Source organism: Myxine glutinosa, chromosome 3 (assembly GCF_964187855.1).
Source record: "Myxine glutinosa chromosome 3, kmMyxGlut1.1, whole genome shotgun sequence".
Taxonomy (NCBI): domain Eukaryota; kingdom Metazoa; phylum Chordata; class Myxini; order Myxiniformes; family Myxinidae; genus Myxine; species Myxine glutinosa.
This window is the reverse complement of record NC_136263.1, coordinates 146667392-146692883: the sequence shown is the minus strand read 5'-3', so window position 1 is coordinate 146692883 and position 25492 is coordinate 146667392. Positions and strand designations below refer to the sequence as shown.

At 43.3% G+C, this 25492-nt stretch overlaps 1 protein-coding gene across 3 annotated transcripts in view; it reads left to right on the top strand.

The window, feature by feature from the left end:
- Nucleotides 1-25196, top strand: part of LOC137423138 (cysteine and glycine-rich protein 2) — a 33834-nt gene extending 8638 nt beyond the window's left edge. For all 3 annotated transcript variants that reach the window (XM_068109972.2, XM_068109971.2, XM_078774664.1), the window contains exons 3-6: nucleotides 10632-10800; nucleotides 14599-14734; nucleotides 14848-14941; nucleotides 23860-25196. In XM_068109972.2, coding sequence (XP_067966073.2) covers nucleotides 10632-10800; nucleotides 14599-14734; nucleotides 14848-14941; nucleotides 23860-23936 — 476 coding nt within the window. In that variant the 3' untranslated portion in view covers nucleotides 23937-25196. The remainder of the gene's footprint in view (nucleotides 1-10631; nucleotides 10801-14598; nucleotides 14735-14847; nucleotides 14942-23859) is intronic.
- Nucleotides 25197-25492: the final 296 nt, after the last annotated feature.

Sequence of the window (25492 nt, the reverse complement as noted above, 5' to 3'; positions counted from 1 at the left end):
GACCCAATTTTCAATAGCGTTCTTCCTTATGCGTAGATACAGGAAGGGCATCCGGCCATAAAAAACATTGCCTCAAACAGGGAACCATGATTGTCACGGGGCCCGCAAGGCTAACCCCCGCTCTAGCGGGGAAAAATGGCCTTAAAACGATCATTCTGTAGCGGCTACCGCTGGGTTTTCACAATCGCCTTGCACCTATCAAGGACGCGGAGCGATCACCATGCCGGGCTCGTCCAGGACGCCCGGGCAGGCCCGCGCTCAACTTGCCAGGCCTCGGTCGGGACGCCCGGGCAATGCCCCCTCTTGCCTTTCCTGGGCAAACGCTCCGGGATAATATGTATATATATTGCTGCCCGATAAACGGGCTTTTCAGAGTGCCTGAGTGTTTGGTTTGATTAAAGCAACTCGGATGAATTCCAGCTTTTTGTCACGTCCATTCTTCCGATCGACGTGGGAGCCCCAGCTCCTTCAATTCATTCATATTCTTATGCGTAGATACACCCACACACCAGATTAGAAGTTAGTAGTTCGTTTATTTTTCAAGATATTGTGCTCACAAGGTTCAGATATATATATATATATATATGGTGGCGGCCATCTTCGATATCGTTCTTCCTTATGCCTAGATACACCCACACACCAGATTAGACGTTGGTACTTCGCTTATTTTTTCAAGATATTCCGCTCACGGTTCAGACATACATGGCGGCGGCCATCTTGGATTTTGACGTGGCGACCTAATTTTCAATAGCGTTCTTCCATATGCCGCAACTTCCATATGCCGCAACCCACACACTAAATTAGAATTCGGTCCTTCGCTTACTCACGCACACTCGCACGGACGGAGGGGAAAAACCATAGTCCCCCTTTCGCTCTGTGGTGTGACAGGGGACAATAAGACTAATGTTCAATGATGATCATTTTGTAGTGTCATGAAGACATGTTTACGTAACATCTTCGAGGCTGCATGAGACTGGGCGGGATCCCATGAAGTTTTGTTCATAACCACTCCAATCGCGCATGGGTGGGGCGTTGTCGAGAGTCACCCACATGAATATACCAGGGCTATTGCAGCTGACTAAATGTCGTTGCTCTACTTTATTTTGGAGAGGGAGAAAAATGGCAGAAAATCTCAGCCTGTTCAGGTTATAGAGTTTGTCCCTTCGTTTCAACCCCTCCCCCCCTCCCCCCCCCCCCCCACAACATTGGAGGGATGGGGTGCATCCACATTGATAGGCTGGGCCAAATCAGGGGTGATTTTCAATTTTTCATACTACAAGGTTGTAATTTACCTAAAAGTTGTGGCTGGGTAACAGAAACAAAACCATGAAATTTGTTTTCAAAAATATTGACGTCTTACGGTAAAACAGCCCGTTACCATAGCAACCGTTACAGACGACTCAAAAAATTCTTAAAATCGATGATTTCTCAGGCTGTGTGTGACCCCCAGAGTTGATTCTGGTACCAAAAGATTCAGAATTGAAAGCCAAGGATGATTGGATAGCTTAACAATGTCTGTGACACAATTCAATACAACTTTTATCCCAAAAACTCATTTTTATCTCAAATTTAAGGCATTTGTTTGAAAAAAAAAATGAAAATTTTGCTTTTTAATCATAGGATAATCATTAATCAGAGCTATAGTCAAATTAAATGTACTTTAAATTAACTTTTGTCATTGATTAAGCTTTTTTGTCTCAAATTTAAGGTCTGACATTGAACATTGATAACAAAATAAAAAACCTAGTCCCAATTGTAATCAACTAGGGCATGCCCGTACTATATCTATATCTAAAATTATATCCCCCCCCCTCTATTTACATGAAATGGTTTGGTCCAAAGCGAACGGCTTGCGAGTACGGTGACAATCCCCCCCCCTCTATTCACATGAAATGGTTTGGTCCAAAGCGAACGGCTTGTGGAGTTTGGTAAAGAAATCGCCATAGCGTGCACAAACGCGCAGGAAAGCGAAAGAATCGCAAATTAGTTTTAATTAGTTTTAAAACATAGTTTAACGCCAACATAGCGGCAACATAGTTTGCCAACGTGAAATAAATGAATACGCTCTCAAATGTGCCGTCCGAGGCAGAGTCTGTTCGCCACGTTCGGCACACGTGATAACTCGCTGCTCTCTGATTGGTTGAATTGGTTGAATCGTTTTTTGGACATGGCTCGGTAACTACTTGTCCGATTAATATGAAACGTTGAAAAGGCACATCCTCGGGTCCCCAGCAATATACCTGGCAAGTTTCAAGTATATCGGACCCGTGGTTGTCGAGAAACAGCTGTCACAGACAAACACACAGACATACACACACACATACACACACACACACACACACACACAGAGATTACTGGAATTATAGATAGATGGAGGCCAATGACTTCTTAGTCACAACCTCAGTGGATGTTGCCAGTCCATGCAGCTTCTCCCTGACGCCATTCACAACCCTGTATAGAGCCTGGAGCTGCGCCTCAGATTTGGGGGCCTTGTTAGTGTTCAAATCTGTGGCGAGTCCAAGTGTCCGCTCTGCTGCGTCATTGACAACTGGGAGTTTGGCCACAACTTCCTTGCCATGACGATAGCTGTCTGAGGTGGGCCACTGTGCAACGGGGAGCTTGACAAAACTGGAGTCAATACCCAAGAGTTCAAACATGCTCCAAGAGTCGTAACCAACAAAGTCTTTGAGGGCTTTACTCCCCAATTGCTGTGAGGCTGGCATCTCCTGTATCATGTTATGTGCAGTCCCATGGTACCTGAGCATAGCCCTTCTCATAGTCTGCTTGTCAGATGACGTTCTGTCCGAGAAGAGTGCCAAAGAGACCAATCTCTCTGAGAGGTACCACAAATGGTTTTGTAGCTTCTCTCGGGCCACAGTCACAAAGGACAGAAATTTGGCAGGCCACTTTGTTGGATTCTTTGCGATACTGGCCTCAGCCTTGAGGAGGTTCTTCATCAGGTACATGTCGTTAGATGGTGCATCTGCAGCACTGGTACATGTCAACCACGCTTTAGTGTAGAAGACTGACATGAATGCAGCGAGACTGGTTGTCTTCCAGCTCTTCGGGTGTGTAGATATCTCCCAGCTGCCGACGGAAGAGTGCCACCTTTATAGTGTATAAAGTCTTGCTCATCCAACGGGCGTGGTGGAATGCCCCAGGAGCTTTGATAGTGATGGTCCTCATACCATCGGGGACAGTCCCTCCAAGAAACAGCAGTGTGAGGTGTGCCAGCTCCAGGTAGTCGTGTCGAAGTCTCCTTTGTGCTATTGTCCATCCACGTCTGAAGGAAGGTGATGGTGGCATGTACATGGCCAGCCAGCTCTCTCTGTTGAGCAGACACCTTGACCAATGTGTAGTTGCCCTGGTCCAATTCACTCCAAGTGTTGAGCAGTCGCTTGAACAGCTGTTCATTAGGTCCTGTGGTGGGGCCATACACTATTGAGCAAGACGCCCCTCCAACCAATTCGTGGATGTGGTGCCGACACGCCAGTTGCAGAAGACTCCTGCCAAACTCAGTCTCCAGTCTTACTATGACTCCACTCTTGACCCCAGAGTTCACTGCCGTTGTATCGAAGACAAGAGCGCCTATCCTTGATGTGTGCAAGAGCGCCTTGAACGCCCTGATGAATGGTTACAGTAACAACCGAAAGCAGGCATTAAAATTAATGATTGTAAGCTGCTTTTGTTAACTTTTTTTTATTGAAATGAAGATGGCCAAATTTAAACAACGTTATAACAGTTATAAAAACTGGACAATACAAGGTTGTAAAAGACAATTTAAAGTAAATTTAATCTGATTAATGGTTATCCTATGATTAAAAAGCAAAATTTTCAATTTTTTCCCATAAATATGCTTGAAATTTCAGACAAAAATCAGTTTTTTGGATAAAAGTGGTATTGAATTGTGTCAGACATTGTTAAGCTATCCAATCATCCTTGGCTTTCAATTCTGCATCTTTTGGTACCAGAATCAACTCTGGGGGTCAAACACAGCTTGAGAAATCGTCAATATAGGCATTTTTTGAGTCGTCTGTAACTGTTGCTATGGTAACGGGCTGTCTGACCGTAAAACGTCAATATTTTTGAATTTTTTTTTCATGATTTTGTTCCTGATACTCACTCACAACTTTTAGGTAAATTACATTGAATTAGGAAAATCACCTCCGATTTGGCCCAGCCTAAATTCCACATGTGCTAATTCAGCCCTACAAGAGCGTTTGTCCTAATGCGTGGTGTGTGTGTGTGTGTGTGTGTGTGTGTGTGTGTGTGTGTGTGTGTGTGTGTGTGTGTGTGTGTGTGTGTGTGTGTGTGTGTAAGAAAGAGAGAGTCTGAAGGATGGCCTGCAGCAAAGCGCCATTGGCGCATCTGTCCAGCCTGTGAAACCAGCCTGACTCTTGCCTCCTGATGCTCTCACCACACGCTATTCCCAACTCTTCTGTTCGTCCTCGGTCCTTTTCCCAGTTTTCACATGTTACAATAGCCGTTGGAACCATTACCGTCTACATTAAGCATGCTGATCGGCTTTTTCTGTGTTTTTTTTTTGTTTGTTTGTTTGTTTTTTCCTTGATAGTTTCCTCTGCACCCACCTCCATTATTCATTAGAGTGAGTTGCTATGCATTTTGAACTGGGATATCATCTTCCAGCATAGTCAAGTTCCTCTTGGAACTGTGCATGCATGCTGAATCCCCCATGTGGTGAAATAAATCGTAACTACACAGCATTGTGGAATCTCCATGTGTGGAACATCTCAGCTTCTTGGGACCTCATCTCCAGCAATCTCGTGTCCAGGATCAAGGTTTTCACTGTGAAGATGACAATCGCCATGTAATTAGGTTTTCCTCCCATTAGAAATTTGTTGAACTGACTGCTCTAATGCCACATGATGGCAAAGGTGCCAAACAAGATTGCTGTCCAGTGTCATCTCCATTTCTAGTACATGACCGACATCGATGCAACTTACTAAATGTCCACATAATCCTTTTTTAACAGCAATTTTAACCTGTGTTTGACCACAGACGGATACCATCTATATAATAATAGCGTAAGGACTCGACTTTGTTATCCCTTTTACGCCGCACCCAGTGACCGGATGCCCACGGCACTAATGGGTTTACGATCTACGAACCGCGCTCTTTGTTTATCACGTACAGCCATACTCGAAAAATCTGAATTAGCCGACGTTGGGGCCCAAAAGCATCCGATTAACTGCCGATACGACGCCATCTTACGACGCCATCGTATTGGCGTCTGCTGGGCGAAGGAGATGCAAGCCGTCCGCTGATTGGACAGGCGAAGGCGAAAGCAAGCCGTCCAGAGTGGACAATCCAGAGCATGCATTTGTGCTGGTGTCGGCGATCGTTCATATACGCACTCTTCATTCTCATCTTTCTTCCTAACTCTTACTCGGACAAGCAAATCCCCTATGCCATCCATAATGGTACACTCTATCCATACACCACATCCTCCCTTCCGTGGATGTTCCACGGGTTTCGGCTAGTTACAAACTAATTGTACACCGCTCCTTTCATATTCCATGTCCAGGTGCTACATGACGTCATTGCCGGGCACTGAAGGGAGCCTGGCGATGACGCGCGGTGAAAGGGAGTACTCAGTTTTCACTCTGGTTCTTTGTTTTCTTTTTTTCTTTTTCTTTATTTCTTGTTAGTCCGGGTGATATCTCAGCCATCCTTTGAGCCAGGAAGCTGAAATTTCGGCACAATAGTGAGCCAAGTCCTTTGTCAAATAATGTATTTTTTGTTTTTTTGAATAAATCAATAAATTGAGGAGTTATTTAATTATTATCGATTAATTAAGTACTTTTTAATTTTCTTTCTCATCTGGGCAACATCTCAGGCAACTTTTGAGTTGGGAAGCTGATATTTGGACACAACAATAACCAAGTGATTTGGCTTTAAAGGCTATTTTTGATTTATTGATTAATCAATTTATCTTTTAATTATAGCATTTAATTATTTGACTAATGACCTGCTTAATTTTTTTGAAAGTTCGATTCGAATGAAATGGTGGCGGTTTAGATATTCTATTACCCAATTGATTAATAGTTTAATTATTTTACGATTATTATTTATTTATTTTTGTTATTAATCATTTATTTATTTTCTTTCTCATCTGGGCAATATCTCCTGAAGGCACCTTTTGAGCTAGGAAGCTGATATTAGGACATGACAGTGACCAAGAGATGTGGCTACGAAGGATCTTTTTGATTTATTGATTCGTCAATTAATCGTTTTATTAATTTTTTCGATTAATGACTTCTTTAATTTCAAAAACTTATTGTTTTTTTTGAAAAAAATTGCAGCTTCAAATGAAACACTGGTGGTTGAGGTATGCTCTTAGCCTATTGATTAAGAAATTATTTTGCGATTATTATTTATTGATTTAAATTATGCAATTGATCAATCAATTTATTGTACGCCTCTCCTTCCCAATACCTGGTGTTGGCTTAGCGGTTAGGGTGCCGGCTTGGGATCCTAGGATCCTGAGTTCGAATCCTGGTCGATCGTTGAATTAACGCCAGGGGGGTTGACTCAGCCTGTCATCCTTCCGAGGTCGGCAAATTGAGTACCAGCTTGCTGGGATGAATGATCACGGTGTGCACCCCGATTTAGAATAGGTACACCATATCCCTGCGCATCATAAGAGGCGACCAAGGGTTGGCGTCAGGAAGGGCAACCGGCCATAAAAACATTGCCTCAAACAGGGAACCATGAGCTCATGGGGCCCGCAAGGCTAACCCCCACTCTAGCGGGGAAAATGGCCTTAAAACGACCATTCACTTCCGTTTTCCGGTCCGGTCGTGAGAGGACGCTGGCGTCGTTTGCTCGCCGCTTCTCTGACTGGACCATTGTCCGTGTCTTGCTTTCCTGGTGGTCGTGGCGGATTTATGGCCATTGAGTCTTCCTCTGCGCGGTCCCGGCTCTGCTCTGCTGCTCCGGGCTTCACCTGCTCGGCTCCATCGCTGTTTCCTCGGGCCCACTCCCGTTGGTTGTGTCGATTGTTTCGCCTCCTCACCCTTGGCCGCGTGCTCGCTTTGCCTTCGCTCCTGCTGGCATGGCTCTGCGGTACTCTGCCGCAAGGCTTCTCCTGCTTAAAACCCGCTCCACCCCATCATGCATCTCTGCAATCAGATCGAATGGACTCCTGCGTCGACCCAGGTACATTCACCGTGGCTCCGGTCGTAAGTTTGTTTATTTACAATCAGGTCACTCCATCCCCATCCTCTGGTCGGCTCAGCGCACTCCCACTCATCGTCCCAACACACCTGGTCACAACCGCACAAAATCGCACCTCCTGTCTGCGAACCCTGGCCAAATCACCTGGATTCATACCCGCCGTACAAAACAACATCAAGCTCACCCTGTTCAATACCCGGTCCCTCAACAACAAATGCCTCATCCTGAACGACTACATCCTGGAAAATAAACTGGACTTTCTCTGTCTCACTGAGACCTGGCAACAACCACTGGACTACTACACGCTCAACCTCACCACACCCAATGGATATTCTTACATCAATAAACCACGCTCGGAGGGCCGAGGTGGTGGAATTGCCGTTATTCACCGACAAGACATCAAGACCAACCTCATCTCCATCTCATCTGCTCCATCATTTGAACACCTGGCTTTTAAACTCTCTGGTCACACACAGTCAGTCATGGCTGTTGTCTACCGCCCTCCCAAACCACACCCATCATTCCTGTCTGACTTCTCCTACTTTCTGACCCAGCTATGTTCCCTCTCCCCCTCAATCCTCCTCCTTGGTGATTTCAATATCCACATGGACTCCACTGACTCCACGCTAACCACTGACTTCACTGATTTACTCACCTGCTTTAACCTCACTCAACATGTCAACTTTCCTACCCATAACCGTGGTCACATTTTGGACCTTGTCTGCTCTACTGGACTAATTTTGCACCATCTCTCTGGCTCCGACCTCACTCTCTCTGACCACCTAGCCATCACTCTGACCATCAACATCCCCACCCCAGCACCAAGGCATTATCGCACTATCAACTTCCGTAAGCTAAACGCTTTTTCACCTGCCTCATTCTCATCGACCCTCTCTGAAAAAATGTCCACTTCTCCCTTCGTTGACCTCCACACCCCTTCTGACCTCACTGACTACTACAACCACACTCTCTCTTCCTGCCTTGACCAAATTGCGCCTATAAAAACCAAAACAGTTTCTTTCACCCATTCTGCTCCCTGGTTTACCCCTGAGCTCCGCCTAATGAAAACTCGTGCTCGCCAACTTGAAAGACTCCGCAATAAAACAGGTCTCACAGTTCACTCCCAGGCCTACAAGGACCACATACAACACTATAAAGATGCCCTCTCCCGCGCCCGCTCCGCCTACTACTCTCAAATTATCCACTCTGGCTCCGGAAACCCAAAAGCACTCTTCTCTACAATAAACAAACTCCTCAGCCCCCTGAACACCACCACCCAGTCATTCACAATAGACAACTGCATCTCCTTCCTTTCATTCTTCCAACGCAAAATTGAAAACATCTACAACAGCTTGACCACCGCCGCACCCGCTCCCCCTCAAACCACCTGCCCCCCCTTATCCTGCCACCCCCTGTCTCAATTCTCCCCAGTCTCCCCTACTGACCTCTCTGAACTCCTCATCGGAATGAAAACTGCCACCTGCACTCTTGACCCCATCCCCTCCAGCTTTGTCAAGGCCTCCCTTCCTGCTCTTTCTCCACTTATCATTGCAACAATAAACTCCTCCCTGTCTACAGGCATCGTCCCACCATCCCTCAAAATTGCTGCTGTTACCCCCATTCTGAAAAAACCTGGACTAAACCCTGACACCCTAAATAACTTCAGACCCATCTCCAACCTACCCTTTCTGTCAAAGGTTTTGGAACGCGCTGTAGCCACTCAACTCAAGCATCACCTCTCTGCCAATAACCTGTATGAAACATTCCAATCCGGATTCCGGTCCAACCACAGTACTGAAACTGCTCTCCTCAAAATCACCAACGACCTTCTCCTCTCCTCTGATGCTGGCAACCTCAACATTCTCATCCTCCTCGACCTCAGCGCTGCCTTTGACACCATCGATCACACCATCCTCCTCACCCGACTTGAAACCACCTTTAACATTACCGGCACTGCCCTCTCTTGGATTAAATCATACCTCTCTGACAGACGTCAGTTCATCTCCATCAATAACTGCAAATCCCCCACTGCTCCCCTCCCCCAAGGTGTCCCCCAAGGTTCAGTTCTTGGCCCCCTCCTCTTTATCCTTTACCTGTCCCCCCTCGGTCACTTAATCCGCCGTCATGGTCTCCAATTCCACTGCTTCGCCGATGACATCCAGCTTTTCATCTCCACCAAGTCCATCTCCACCGCCACCCACTCTATCCTGACAAACTGCATCACTGAAATAAAATCCTGGCTTCAAATCAACTTCCTCAAACTTAACTGTGATAAATCTGAAATAATCATCATTGGCCCAAAAACGCTCACCAAGTCCACCCATAACTTTGCCCTCAACATCGACGGTTTCCCAGTGTCCACCTCCCCTCACATCCGGAATCTTGGCATCATCTTTGACCAAACCCTCTCCTTCGACAAATACACTAAACAGATCACAAAGACAGCCTTCTTCCACCTGAAAAACATCGCCCGTCTCCGTCCATCCCTCTCCTCTGTGGCTGCAGAAACCCTCATCCACGCCTTCATCACTTCCCGTCTGGACTACTGCAATAGCCTCCTTTATGGTTCACCCTCAACAATCACCAATAAACTCCAATACATTCAGAACTCCGCTGCCCGTCTACTCACCCATTCCCGGACCCGTGACCACATCACCCCCGTCCTTTACAAGCTTCACTGGCTCCCCATCTCCCAGAGAATCCAGTACAAAATCCTCCTCTTGACCTACAAAGCCCTCCATAACCTGGCCCCATCCTACCTGGCTGACCTCTCCAGACACACTCCCACCCGCAACCTCCGCTCTGCTGGTACCAACCTCCTGACCCCCCCCATCCGGACCAAATTTAGATCCTGGGGGGACAGGGCCTTCTCCATCGCTGCTCCCACCCTCTGGAACTCGCTACCTCACACCATCAGAGACTCCTCCTCACTCACCACATTCAAAACATCACTCAAGACCCACCTGTTCAACACTGCATTCAACATTTAACCCACAGCATCTAACCCCTGACTATCTCCTCTCCTTCGCCCTCCTTTGTGCTTTGAATATTTCCCTATTGATTCTTCTTTTTTTGCAATTGTCTTTATGTTTTGCTATGCGTTATGTTTTGCACTCTGTCAAAGCGTCTTTGGGCTTCCTGAAAAGCGCTATATAAAATAAATGCATTATTATTATTATTATTATTCATTCATTCATTCTCCTGCCCAATACCGTCTGTGCTGCATGGCGGTATCGCCGGGCTCCTAAGGTGCCCCGGCAATGCTGCGCTGGATGATGTTGTTTATTTATTTGGCATGGCGGCGGTGTACTTGAATATCTGTACTTGTTTTATTTTATTTTTGATTTAATTGAAATAGGCTTTGGTCTCACTTTGGTGGGTCACATCCTGCAGATGGGGACAAACTGACCTTTGACACTGGTTGTGTGTTGCAGTGGTGTGCAGAAAGGGCCTGGACAGCACAACCATAGCCACACATGAATCGGAAATATACTGCAAATCATGCTATTCACGAAAGTATGGTCCCAAAGGCTATGGATTTGGAGGAGGAGCTGCAGGGTTGAATATGGATACTGGAGCACATCTTGGTATAACACAACCTCAGTAGGTATCGGACGCGTGAGCCTCAATCTTGTAGCAAAGGCCAGACATTAGGTTTTTAGGTTCTGTCGATCCATTATTTTTTGTTACCATGATAGCTTGTGACCTACTGAAAGCATTTCAACCAAACTGCACAAGTATGGACTGTAATCAAGATTAACTGATTCAATTTTGGAGTTCAACAGGTCAATGGTCATGCTTACTTAGAAAATAATTTTGCAGACCATAACTTGAGTTTGAAGCATCTGATGTTTTCTGATCTGATGAAAACGATACAAATCAGGATCTCTCAAAGTTGTGGACGGATTATTTTGATTGAATGTGATTCTGTATTGTGATTGTCTGGTCTACTCTAGGATACAAAACATAAACTGTTCACCTGGTGGAGGTATGCTCTCTACTGAGTGTCGTTCTAGTATTGTATATATTCTCTCTCGCTCTCTCTCATTATCTTTCATGTGATTTTTGTAACATGTAAAAGGGTTGACATAGAATGCTGGTGGAAAGACCGTCTTCCCATTGAATTATCTTTCATTGTAAAGAAACCTTTTTTTTCTTTTTTGGATTCCCCTCGTACATGTTGCATAAACTATGTAAGATGATGTAACTTGATGTAAATATAAATTACACCAAATGGGCCTGTTACCAAGTTATCTGGTGGGTCTACTTTTTAAAGTGCTGCAGTTCCTATTGTTCTAGTTTCCCTGTGGTCATTCCAGGACATGTTTTGATATCCATTATTCGTAAACTTTATGCTACCCAGACATTCATTGACTGGGCTAAATACGTTTCAAATTACAAGATGAAGTCTGAACTGTATGGGAGGTTTAGAACTTCCCAACCCATGCTTTCAAGCTCATGGCTGAACTTTCAATTTACTTATTTATTCATTTATTTTGTAGTGAGAACTGCTCCCTGCTGACTTGCTTTGATTTATGTTTAATCATGGATCCACATTGAAAATTTCAGTCTTGAACTAGAACGGCACTCGGTAGAGCACATTCCTCCGCCCCACTGAGCAGTTTGCATTTCGTGACCCACTGATAGTTTACAGATCTGGAGCTGAACCAAAATCGAAACGGCTTGTTCTTGTCACCTAACTAACAAATCTACTGAGTTTTGTCAAGTCGTCCTCAACTTTTTAAAATATCATGCTATATATCATTTTGGCCTCATTTTTCAATGGTGAAGAATCACTTTAAAAATAAAAAAATGATTGTATCCGGATATGGATTCGGATTTTCACCAAAATCTAATTGATTTGTCCTTGCCACATGCCAATCCTGTTCACAGTTTTCTTTTAATCTGTCCATAATTTTTTCAGATATCCTATTTGAGAGATATCCGCAGACAGACAGAGGGGAAAACATAACCTCAGTCCACCTTTGGTGGCAAAGGTAAAAAATTATCTCCACATTGTATTGCAATATTCAAAAAGACAAGTTATATTTTGATCAAACGTGAGGTCTTTTGTATGCAGTTCACATCAATATAACTGAATTTCAAGTGAGTGTGGATGATCTGTTCCACAGTTACAATAATGCCATAATTCTTCTGCAATTTCATGTATAATTGTCTGTGCAGGATTTCATCCAGAGTTTTTCCAATATTGGCTGTGTAACTATTTCAACAGTGCACATAACTGTTGGCTGCTATTTTGGTTTTATCCAGAATGATTTATCCAACGCTGTCGCATCCTGTATAACTTGCTCAGCGTAGATGATGTCATTGCATAAAATATCATCGAGCTATTAATTTTACATGTTCTACAATAAAAATTCCATTCCAAGCTTTAATTATCCTCGAATATACAGAATTAATTGCAGCCACTTCCCTAAACCGTGTCAATACGTCCAAACTCCAACCCATTTGTGCATGCCACTGTGCTCACAAACTCTACTATCAAAAACTGCATGAAGCAGTATCATCTGCAGACCCAAACCCACCGACTCATAATTTGGAATGTGTCGTTGTTCCTTCCTGAAAGCTCACTATTCCTTTTTTCGTTGGACTCAAGATGGAAGTGTAGGTTTTATCACCTCAGTTTCCTTTATCATACCATTCATCAACGTGCTTGGACTGGGACAGTTAACTGGCGATTGAGTTTGTCACATTGTTTCAACTAGCAACGGTACCTGCCCCATGGGTGTGGCTTCAATTGGGAAGCCCAAATGAAAAGGCAAAATATCAGAAATTGCAGGCTTTTTTTTATTTTAAACGATTCATATAAACATCCGTTGAATCGTATCACACGCAAATCATCAAAATCTAAACAGTACATGGTGCCCATTTTGAAAAAAAAGATTGAATTCTGTAACACGGAAGCGGCCGCTACACCTGTTTCTCAGTCGCTTTGCACACGCTGCTATGTTACTTTGGAGCTGCACGTTTATATAGGAAGAGTTTGTCAGGAGTCGATCTACTCTCTCCTGGTACACAGAATAAACAGTATTTGTAGAATTTCAACAAAAGCCACATCACTGTTCATATCTGTAAATACTATTCCATAGTGTTTGGGAAAATTGGAAAACTTGGAAAAACAATATAGCCTATTTTACTCCCAGGGTTCCCAGGAATACCCACCCAAAATATCGTTGCGATCGGTTGAGCCATTTTTGCGGTACCTTTGAACGGACGGACGGACAGACATTTGGTGAATTATAGTAAGATGCTGGCCTCAAGTTTTCTTTGTATGCTCACCGTGACGTCAAGGGTCAAAAGTTGGAGCTTCGCCTCAAGTTTAAAAATAAAAAATATTTAATGCCTTTTTTCACTGAATGGTAAATACCAAAGCTATTTTCCAAAGCACGAGCCATTTTCACCGTTTTATTACCCTGCACACACAATGCGAAAAGTGCGGTTAAGCACTTCATTCACGTACGGTCTACAAAGATCAATTTATGATCGAGAAACAACTATTTAAATTGAATGTTATATTTTTAACATGAATAGGAAGACAAGTTTGCTGTTTTGGCTCCGAATTTGTTGTGATCGCGCATGTGCAGAGGAGTGAGATAATTTGCTAACTGTCTCTGGCAGTCAAACAAAATTGAAAATAATTCCAAACAGAAAACTTGCTGTTTTTAAGGATATAAAGGACACATATACAACTGGCATGAATAATTAATGTATTGTGTTAGGTAGGGTGGTGTAATAGACACTGCGTCAACTGTGGTAAATTCTGTAATTGGTTTTTTTTTTTTACACTAGTTTTACAATATTTTATTTAAATTGAGTTATATACTTGAACACTGTAGAACACAAATCACCTTATCGCTTCCAAGAACCTCCAGTTTTGCTGTACTTGGACATGTTGAATAATGGAGGTATAAGAATGCTTCAATAGCGCTAAACTTCTGGATTTTTTTTTTTAATGATCTTTAAAATCATGATTTTATTTGATTTGAAGTAGATACTGGAACACTGCGATGGGTAACATGTTCTATGAACTTTCCAGTAATTTCAAGTTTGATTTATGTTTAATTCCCCCTTTAATAATGCAAATTCCTTAAATGTAATGTGTAAAGTGGAATTTGGAAATTAAACATCCAAATACAATGGAGAGAATTAGATTTACTTAAGAAAAAAAAAAAAGCGTAATTTTTTTTTTTTGATTGAAACTTTTTTTAATCTTTGGGAATGCTTTGAAAAAAAAAAAAAAGAGTTGACCATGTCTGATGTAGTCATTTACCATGTTGTAGTAAAAATGCTATGCTGCCTCTTTGGGAAATAGGTGGTTTGAAGAATGAGCCTTTTTATTCTTTAAAAAATATATTTATTCCAACCCTTGATTGTGTGCAGGACAAAGACATGGGGCAGTGGCAATGCATCTCGCTCGTCAACAACTAAGACTGTCCAGGCTTTTGGAGGGGCAGAAAAGTGCTCACGCTGCAACAGTTCAGTTTATGCTGCTGAAAAGATCATAGCAGCTGGCAAGGTTAGACTGGTAGTATGAAATTTAACAAATTATTTTTTGTTTTGGGGTTATTGAAACTAGTTCAACATGAATCATCCCCACCAGTTGGGCAGAATTGCAATTTGCCTTTGTAGGTTTGGCACCGCAGTTGCTTCCGCTGTGCCAAGTGTGGGAAAGGCCTTGAGTCGACTACTGTGACTGACAAGGAAGGAGAGATCTTCTGCAAAGGTGAGAGCCGTGAGCCCCACCCCCCAGATCCTTTCCCACCCTAACCCTGGAAGTCTGGGTCTTGACTTGTACTCAGAATCGACTTATCTATTGTTTAACACATTGAATTGCATAAATGAATAAAAATTGTGAAGTGATATTTGCTGAAATAAATTGATTCAAAACGCACTACAGAAATTGTTGGCCGTAATGTTTGTCGATGGTTTGAGCAATTAAACGTTAGTCCGCTCAGATGTAGCAAAATTATCCAATACATAGAGTATGCACTCACCAATTGCATTTCATCCACCTCTTTCAATCCTAATCGTACGTCTCCATCTTTACCACTTACCAGGGATGTAGTCCTGCCAGGCGCACCAGCCAAGTTCTTGCTGGATGTTAGATACCCGTGTCTTTTACAAAGAGTAAGCGAGTTATTGCCGGCATCCTGAACACGTTTTAAGTTTCCAAGGTACATGAATATATTTTGCACATTGATCAAGCCTCGATGCCAAGCAGTTTGCTTCTGAGGTGTCATTGGTTATCAGGAGGCCAATTTGGCTAAATAGCTTTGATTTAGCATAGCAGTGCAAACTTCTCAACAATTTTATAATACAGTACATTCTTGTAGGAAACTTTTTCCCATTTAAATTGATGTAAAAGACATTTGATGTCCCAAATCAAAAGGTTTTTTTTGGGGTTTTTTGCACTGAAAACACCTTTAAGTCTTCAAAAAGCATATTTTTGTAAATTTACATTCATGACATCCAAATCAGAAAATACCAAACAAACAAAAGAACAAGTAAAAGCATAATATAATCTAAAACGGCACTCAGTAGTGAGCATACCTCCACCTGGTTGGCCATATCACTCGATGGTGAAGAATCGCTTAAAAATAATTATATTAGCCGGATCCGGATCCAGATCTTCACCAAAATTGAATCGATTATTCCTTGTCACACACACGATCTGTCCAAGTTTCGTACAAATCCATCTAACTTTTTGAGATATCCTGCTCTGTATCGTTTTTGGCCCGATCTCCCAATGGTGAAGAATCACTTTAAAAATTCTAGTAGCCGAATCCGGATCTTCACCAAAATCGTATAATTTCGTCCTTGTCACATACGCTACATCTCTGCCAAATTTCGTCCGAATCCGTCCACAATTTTTTGATATTTTGTTCAGACAGATGGGGGTGAAAACATAACCTCCATCCACCTTTGGTGGCGGAGGTAATAACGACAAAGTAATATGTAAAGTCATGTGCAGTACTGTACTGTATTCACTGACTATGGTCGATGGTTGTGGATGGGTTACTTGTGGTGATGAAATGGGAGGAAAATGGTTGGGGGAGTGGCCTATTGCAAGGAGGAGGATGATGAGGAGGATGGAGCAGGATCCTCTTCCCCCCAATGATTCTATCGTCAACACTGGTTATTCCTGGGAATGATCACTGGCCATTTTGGCCACAGGTTCATTAGCAGGACGTCTATCACTCGTGTTTAACAGACATTAACTTCACAAAAATGAGCGTAGTTCACTGGATGGATGCTGAAGAAAGGCTAAGGGTGTGGGAAGGGGATGTTATTTTTAACAAGAATAACAACAACAATGCTTTTTTTTTCCGTCTTCCATGTAATGTGGGGTTTTGCTTCAAAGCGTTTTAAACATCCGTTTTCTCTGTTTGCTTTCCCTTGAGTACTCACTCATTCTACCGGTATGAACACTTGGTAGGTTATTATCCTGCGATGAAAATACCTCTCCACAACGTTTTAATAATTTGGCATTTTTTGTGGTCGGTTCTGTACGCTCTATTGCTCTTTCCATACTGCTTGAATGAATTCCGATCCTTTTTGGATTTTGTTTATTCCAGAATAAAACAACATTTTTGGGGAAAGTTGTCATCACCTTCATGTTCATATGCCTGTTGGTGTGGTGCAGGTCACTGTGCACCTGTATGGAGGTGGGGAGGGGCGGGTGGTTATGTCTTACTATTGTTACGGGTTCCTCAATGATCTCCTGGTCTCGGTAAACCTCTGAACCCCGAGAGGAGCCCCGGCAGAAAAATATGTTATTCTGTGTTAGAAATCAATAGTGAAGCCACACCAATGATTAGATATGAACAGATATTGTATTAAAAATCACAAGAATAACGGTACAACAACTGGCAATTAAGAGTGCACTCTATACACCTTATCGCTTAGGATGGTACAATCACTAAAGTCAGATAACTCACTGCGCTCCCAGCGAGTGAAAAGGACACTCCTCAATGTCTCTATAACCTTTTCCAAGGCGAAGGTGATTCGCTCCAGCGGTCGCTAGAACGATATCCAGTCGAAGCCCTAATCTCTCTCCAGTCGAGATCCGAATCGCGTACAGTTGGCAATGGTGATCGCCCCGCCGAAACTGTACCAAGGCGCCCTCCAGAGGAGCACCTTCACCGCTCACTCAGCAAACTGCAACGTTTGCGAAGAAGCGGTTGAAGCGGTTGCACACACATCCCTGACAGACGGTAGGATGTTGGGGTGAAGCTGACGCGAAGCAAAACCTTTGTAGGTGTCCGAAGCACGAGGTTCAAAATGGCCGACGGCTCTTACTTGAGTCGATGCGACTAGGCGAGGATTCGTCAATCTCAGCGCCCAAACCTGACCGCAGATTTTTCAATTCCAGCGATAATTCCTATCGCCGAATGTCCTTTCAAGGAACTCAAAATTCCCTCGCGACTTTCGGTAGAACACTCGCTACGGAGCCTCGACGTCACGCGTCTTCTCCGACTTTTCTCGCTACCCTCCTCCTCCTCTCCTCCTCGTCTTCCGGTTCGGTTTCCTGTATCATTTTAAGTTAACCTTTTAAACTTTTGATAACTGTTCGTGAATACTAAACCTTTTGAAGATAATAATAGTACATAATATCAGAAATATGTCAAGTGGAGGAAAACCCCAACAACGGAAGTGACGAATCCGTAACACTATGTCCAGATGTTACGGAGCGTTAGAGGAGTAGGGGACGTTTCCAGTGGCGTTATGTAGCGCTATTATCCAATGAATACTTTGTTTACCTCTATAATCGTAACAGCAGTTACATCTTTATGCTTATAGTACTATACACAAAGAATTAAGTTAAGCACCCCCCCCCCGTTTTTTTACAACCTCGCACATTACAAGTTTGTTGTCGTCAAAACAGTGTAATATACCCATGATATTGCTATATTTTCTGGAGAAGTGATATTATGGTCACATAAAAACATAACAATCATGCCGTTTTCAATATTTTATTCTGAATAATTTAAGGTGAAATTTTTTGGGAATTTTAGGCATATTTTCACCTCAATTTAAGTATGGAGCTATAGGTCCATCACGGACAGTGTGGATGACGTTTATGTTTTCTAACGTACAGTCATTGTTCTGAGAAGACCTCTAGCGATCTTTGCGTCAATAACGTGTGTAGGACCCACGTGATCGGATCACTGACTCAACCAATCACTTTTTTTCACTTTGATCACTCAATTTCATCAATGGATAATTGCTAATGTCATACCAATCATTATTTGATCTCACATACCTTAGAATATATGCCAATGTATACATATACACAAAGAATATATATTAGGGGGTGCTTACCTTAATTCGTTGTGTAGGGGTGCTTAACTTAATTCTTTGTGTATATATACAGTACCAACCGCCTGTAGTCCTTGAGCCAGACCAAAAGTAATGCTCCGGCGGGGGGAGTAATTCTCATTATGATTTTCCATTAGACCAATGTCTCAAGTGTCAGAAAAGGTGTGATGCACATCTGAGAACGGTAGCTTAGTGCCCGGATGGACGCCATCTTTGAAACCACCCAGCTCGAAAATGCCCATTTGGTGGGGTACATTGTTGCACGTGTATCTGGACTTCTATACTAGCTATCGATGTGCGGTTGACGACTAAATATACGTCCGATGTGTACCGTCTAAATAAAAAATAATATGAAGCATTTTGTTTTAGATTAATTATTATAAAAATCAATTATCGAAAAAAAATCATATATTTTTCAATATTTTATTATTAGACTTGTACTTTTTTTAGTGAAACAACACTGGTATGATTTTCCAAATTATGCATTGTGCTACACCGTTTATCTGTCTATAAAAATAACTCAAAAACTAAAACATATCATCCACCACGAGTTTACAACAAATAAATGTAAAGAGGCATAAAATGACTTAGGCCGCCGCTGGCATTATCTATTCTGACGATAACGCAAGTTAGGAATGTCGTACGGAGAGGATTTTAACACCATACGATATCTAATAAGCAGGCGGAAATTGTTACATAGGAAATCTGCACTTTGGTGGCCATCTTGGATTTCAAAATGGCCGCCAATTATATTAATTATTCATTACTAGAGTTTGGAAAGACGTATGGAGCTGATTTTAACACCATACGATGTATATTCCTAATAAGCAAGCGGAGGTATCATTGAACATGTCATGTTTTAGTCAAATAACACCGGTATGATCTTCCAAATTATACATTTTGCTAAACCGTTTATCTGTCTATAAAGATTTTCAGGCAATTTGGCCTGCATTATAATAGAGAACAACATATGCTATACAATATACAGTGCACACAAAGTTAATCATCAGAGTCGCCATCAGAGTCATTGGCATCCTGAGCCATGATAGCATCATCCTGCACCATGTTGGAGCATCCCTGCAGCTTACACACAACAGTGCACTTCAACCCATTCAGTATGCAGGAGCAATCTGACGGTCGACACGTCCTTCTGCATGTGCATGAGATGAGATTCAAGACGACATCTGGAGCTGGTAGACCCGCCATCCATCGGATTGTGAGCGAACCGCCATCATCGAGTTCCCAACCATGTCCTGCTGATGGTGTTGGGACGTCTGGTAGGTTTTCAAGGCTGCGTCGCCAGATAGCCGCCTGATAGTTGGCCCTAAGCGTATGCTGCATCAAGGAGTCTTCACAAGGCGGCAATTGTCCAGATTCGATCTGGCCCTTCTTTGCACAGAACATGTGATAACGGAGCGAATTAACACCGACGATCTTCGTGTTCTTGGCGTACAGCTGACACGTGAAGGCCTGAATGCTATTGAAGACGTCTGTTGGTACATTCCACGAAGATCCCAGATCTGTGAATGCTTGAAAATACAGCTCATTCGCTTGCACAAGCTTCAAAGCCTTTATCTTTCCTTGGCTAGCCAGAGCACTCACAGTGTCACACCCGCTCCATGCATGAAGCCCTGGCAATGCACTGCAAACTCCAGACCCCAATACCGCAGCCAACTTTCCAACGTCGATCATTCTGACTCGAACCTTTGTTCCTCGTCTGATGAAGAGCTGACTATCGATGGTTCTGCTGAGATGAAGACTGATGATCAGAACGTCGGTGTCATCTGCCACTAAGATGATCGTCTTGTAGTGGGTAGCGGCGTGCTTTGCGTGGAGAAACATACACGTGTCTGCTTCCTCGTGGCTACATTCGAGTGCTTGCACCAACTTCCACCTATCGCGGGTCAGTACCAGACATTTTTCACCACAGGTGACATACAGTGTTCTGTTGCCTAGCTTTTCGCGATTTGTTTCATGTTTCCACGACTCCGCCAGAAACACAACCAGTTTCTCCTTTGTCTGGCTGCAAGCAAGGAGACGCCGCCAGTTCATGATTTTGTGTGCGGGTCTGATCTCGCTGAAACTGATGCCTTCATTTGAACCGCGGTTCACACGCTCAGCTGCTTTGATGGATTCTTCTGTGTATGTGTCAAAGACAACATCGATGCGCTCACTGCCTTGACCAGCGTGAAGCGCTGCAGCAAGGATGCGGTCAGATAGTTCTTCGAACGTGTCGTTCTCGCCATGCATCTTTTGTATGAGAGCCATCGCATCAATTATTGTTGCACTTCGCTTGTCAACGTTCTCGGCTGGTTCCACAAGACCTTCCATGTGTTTCGCAAGTGCAGCTTTGTTCGTTTTTTTCATTGACCCTTTCACGCTCAAGCTGAAGTGATGACATGATGTTCAGAGCTTCTCTGAGGATTTCTTACACTGTTGCCATATCTGTGGCAGGCGCGTTTATAGTCCGGCAGGTAGCCAACTACATCTTCCGTCACCTGAACACGATCTCTAGTCATGATGTTGAAACCAGTCCACGAACTGATTGTCTGGTCGCATGGTTCCAGCATGCGAGTCATAATCCATACGTGATTTCGGCGCTGCGCAAGGGATGTTGCGCCTGCAAGAGTGTCAGAAAGATCTGCAGGCTTGATTGCAGGTGGGCCCTCTCGTTTCCCACCGCTGTATATTGGAACTAAATCGCTGGATGATGGGATAGATCGCTTCTTATCTGCTTTGGATACTGCCGATGGAGGTTGGGGCGGCAAACACGACTGCGACTTCGGTTGGACGATGATACCGTTGACGCGATGCGATGTTCCGCCACCACTCAGTGATTCCTCTAGCCTGTCGATGTTATCGAATGCTAATACAGTCGGGACCGAAGGGTGCACATGTGACGGAAGTGGTACTGTATCTTTCTCCACACTTGCTAATTTGTCTATGCATAGCGCTGTCTCGATTTCTTCCAGAACTGTGTACGAACATCCGTGCCCGAGTCGATTCAATATTCTGATGACCTCTGTATTACCGGTGAGCGTTTTCATGACCCACGGAAGTAGGACATGCTTCGATGTTCTGATGGTACCCCGGTGTACAGCATTGATGATATCTTGAGCCATCGACCATACCAGTGTGTCGGCACGCGCAGAGCTACCCCCACTCCCGCAAATCAAAGTATGCAGAAATACACGAAGAGAATCTGGTATCTTCACGTAATCTGAAGTGAGTTCTGCTGGCTGAGGCGGCCAACGTTCATTGTAATGAGCATCTTTGATCTGGTGTCGCAGTGAAGTAGCTGCACGCACAATGTTACTTTCACCGTCCGTTCGTTCAAATGCTTTCACTTCTGCTTTCAGGTTTACGCACTCTGCAGCAATCTCTCGCTTTGTCAGATTATCGGGCATCAAGTATACACGGTGTTTCACATTGAAGAAGATGAGCGATTCTCCAAACTCTCTTTGTAATGTGCGCTGCAGATTCTTCTTGATGGAGTCACGAACATCAACTGAAAATGTATCTGAAGACAGGATATCTGTTGCAACATCAACTATTGGAACAATCCTTGGGTTCAAGAACAAGTCAGTGCGAATGAAATTGAATATACATCGTATCATTTCTTTTTTCTCGATATTATCTTCAATGTCAGTTTCTACTTGAGGTTTTTGGGGCCGTGTGTAGTTTCTATAGCAGGAGAAGTGGTAGTGAGCCTCAGCTGCAACCATATCTCGTGTAGTCAATGCCAAAACTCTCTCATCATTGCGAGCTGTCGCAGCATCTCTTATTGTCTTACCTGCTCGAAGTTCAACAGCCAAGACAACTGTTTTACGGGTATGACTGCCTTTTATGAATTTTGAAGCACGCTGGCAAAAAATGCATTTATCATCGTAGACCGTTGAAGTTGATCCTGTCTCTTCCCGTGATGATCGCCGTCGCACCGCATCGCCAGTATCAACTGAAGAACTTCTAGCTGCATTGGTCAAAGTAGCTAGGTGGTTTTTGTGAGTGAAGTCTGATCTACAAGCCCTATGGTATAATATTGGAATATTAGGAAGTTCAACTGCGCCTTCTTGGACTAGCTTTAGAATTGGATAAAAGTTTCTAACTGCGGCTGCGTCACACAATGTCTTCCAAGAACTGTTGCCCGCTGCCTTGCTTAGTTCAGAGAGTGGCGACTTCTTGCTGCACAGGATGCACGTTCCGGACTCAGGTTCAATCTTCGCCCGTTTCGCCTCGACACCGGCCATCTCAGCTGAAAGAACAAAAAGACTGACGTTAGATTACTCCGATATCCGAAAAGCTCGCCAGCTTACATAGACATACTCATCCAAGTCAGTGAACATGTTAGATGGCGCCACAATACAACTCTATAATAGAGTTGTATGTGGCGCCATCTAACATGTTCACTTTTAGTTCTTAAGCCACCCACCCCCCCCCCCCCCCCCCCCCTCAGAAATTAATCAGGTCACCGCAACAAATCTCAGACTGAGATATAGAATATAGAATATAGATATAGAATAGACTGACGTCACTTTCGGCACTGGGTTCTGTGGGTTGATTATCGGCGGGAAATTCCAACTGACATAGTTTCGGTTTGTGGAAAGTGCATGCCTTTTCATATATTTTTTGTGTACACTCGTGGTGGATGATATGTTTTAGTTTTTGAGTTATTTTTATAGACAGATAAACGGTGTAGCACAATGCATAATTTGGAAAATCATACCAGTGTTGTTTCACTAAAAAAAGTACAAGTCTAATAATAAAATATTGAAAAATATATGATTTTTTTTCGATAATTGATTTTTATAATAATTAATCTAAAACAAAATGCTTCATATAATTTTTTATTTAGACGGTACACATCGGACGTATATTTAGTCGTCAACCGCACATCGATAGCTAGTATAGAAGTCCAGATACACGTGCAACAATGTACCCCACCAAATGGGCATTTTCGAGCTGGGTGGTTTCAAAGATGGCGTCCATCCGGGCACTAAGCTACCGTTCTCAGATGTCCATCACACCTTTTCTGACACTTGAGACATTGGTCTATTGGAAAATCATAATGAGAATTACTCCCCCCGCCGGAGCATTCACTTCAAAATATGGCCGGTTGGCTCAAGGACTACTGGAACCGGTGACGTTGTATGGAATCGTCACATTTCAAGAAAAGTGATCCCCTATTGATTAGCAACGTTGTAGGAGAATTTACTGTTGATGGTAGATATCCCCAACTGCATTGTATACATCACAAATAAACTACATGCATGTGTTCAGACTTTACTTTGCCATTGAAACAAATGTTTTGTCTTTTTATTCCAGGTTGTTATGCAATATATTTTGGACCGAAAGGTTTTGGGTTTGGGCAGGGTGCTGGGGCCCTGGCCTATACCCAGTGAGTCTGTGCTCCCCTCACCAATTCTTCTTCATCATACGTCTACTTCTGGAATGCATCTCCTACCTGCTCGACTTGCCGTGGCCATTGTTCTTTATTTCACTTTGGAGCAGAAATTATGAAGTTGTGTACATGAGATCTTGAAGCTGCACTTATTTTTCAACATTCGCCATCCTGATGACGGTCAGTTTAAATGAAAGAGGAGCAAGGAAGAATGAAACCTTGCAAGGTGTAATGGGCTTTGTTTTGCTAGCATTGTACAACATTTAACTGTTGCAGCCTTTTTATCTTTATAATCCCGTTTGCATTTACTTATTGATGGAACTGGTTCTCTTATTCGTTTAGTAATAAAACTGGCGCCCACTTGTTATTGTTGTCATGCTATTACATGATAACTGAATGTATTAAACTTGAATGTTGTCGTGGAATTGAGGTGTAGTTTGGATGCAGCTCGAGGCAACTTCGAGTTGTCATCATCCTGAATGGTCCATCCAAATTCCTGCCCTGAATGACTGGTGTTGGGCTAGCGGCTAGGGTGCCAGCTTAGGATCCCAGGATCCTGGGTTCGAATCCCGGTCGATCGCTGAATTAACGCCAGGGGGGTTGACTCAGCCTGTCATCCTTCCGAGGTCGGCTAATTGAGTACCAGTTCACTGGTAATTCCCTGCTTGTCGTAAAAGGCGACAAAAAGGGTTGGCGTCAGGAAGGGCATCCGGCCGTAAAACATTGCTTCAAAAAGGGGACCAAAATAAAAAAACAACCACGGTCCCCGAAAAAGGCCAACCCCCGCTTTGCGGGGAAAAATGGCCTCTAAATGTGGTTATTTATTTTATTTTTTAATGACTGCTAGGAATGCAATGGGAACGACCCACCATAACTACTGTCAAGAGACTTCTTCACCAGCAGCCCTGACGCTCTTCAAGAGTATGATAATTGATGAGTTGCCATTTGGTCCCTCCATGCCTGCCATTTAAACATTCCATTCACATGATCTGTGCATCGTTTAGGTGGACATAAGTTTTTGGATAAACTTTCATTCCATTCCATGTTGCTGCCTGCCCTGAAAGTCATTACCTTTTTCCTGATTTGTATCACGATTTTGTAATTCCTCTTCGTTTGCAGTATCTGATTGCTTTGCTTGTGGGTGGGAGTGATGACGGCAATTAATCCAATGTTTTGTTTTCATCGTTTCCATTGTAGTTGGCTGTCTCATTCTGTAAGTTTGTAACATCTTTGTGATGTAATAAAAGTGGCTGCTCCATGACATGCCATTTGCCTAATTTTATTCAATGCTGCTTGTCAACCAATCCCATAAAAATGGTTAGGACTTGATCCCTTTTCATTTTGTACAGGAAACCTGGTAGTATGGTAATCATTTTTAGCAACATGTGAAAAAACAAAACCCCAAAATGTATTATTTTCGAGATTCTAGACCAAATACCATATTGTTGCAGTCGGGCGTATCTGAATCCTGATGAACTGCATCAAAGCGGTCACACCAGCCAACTGATTCTTGCACTGCGAGCAAGTTCCCAGCCTGTTTTCCATGTTACCGTGCTC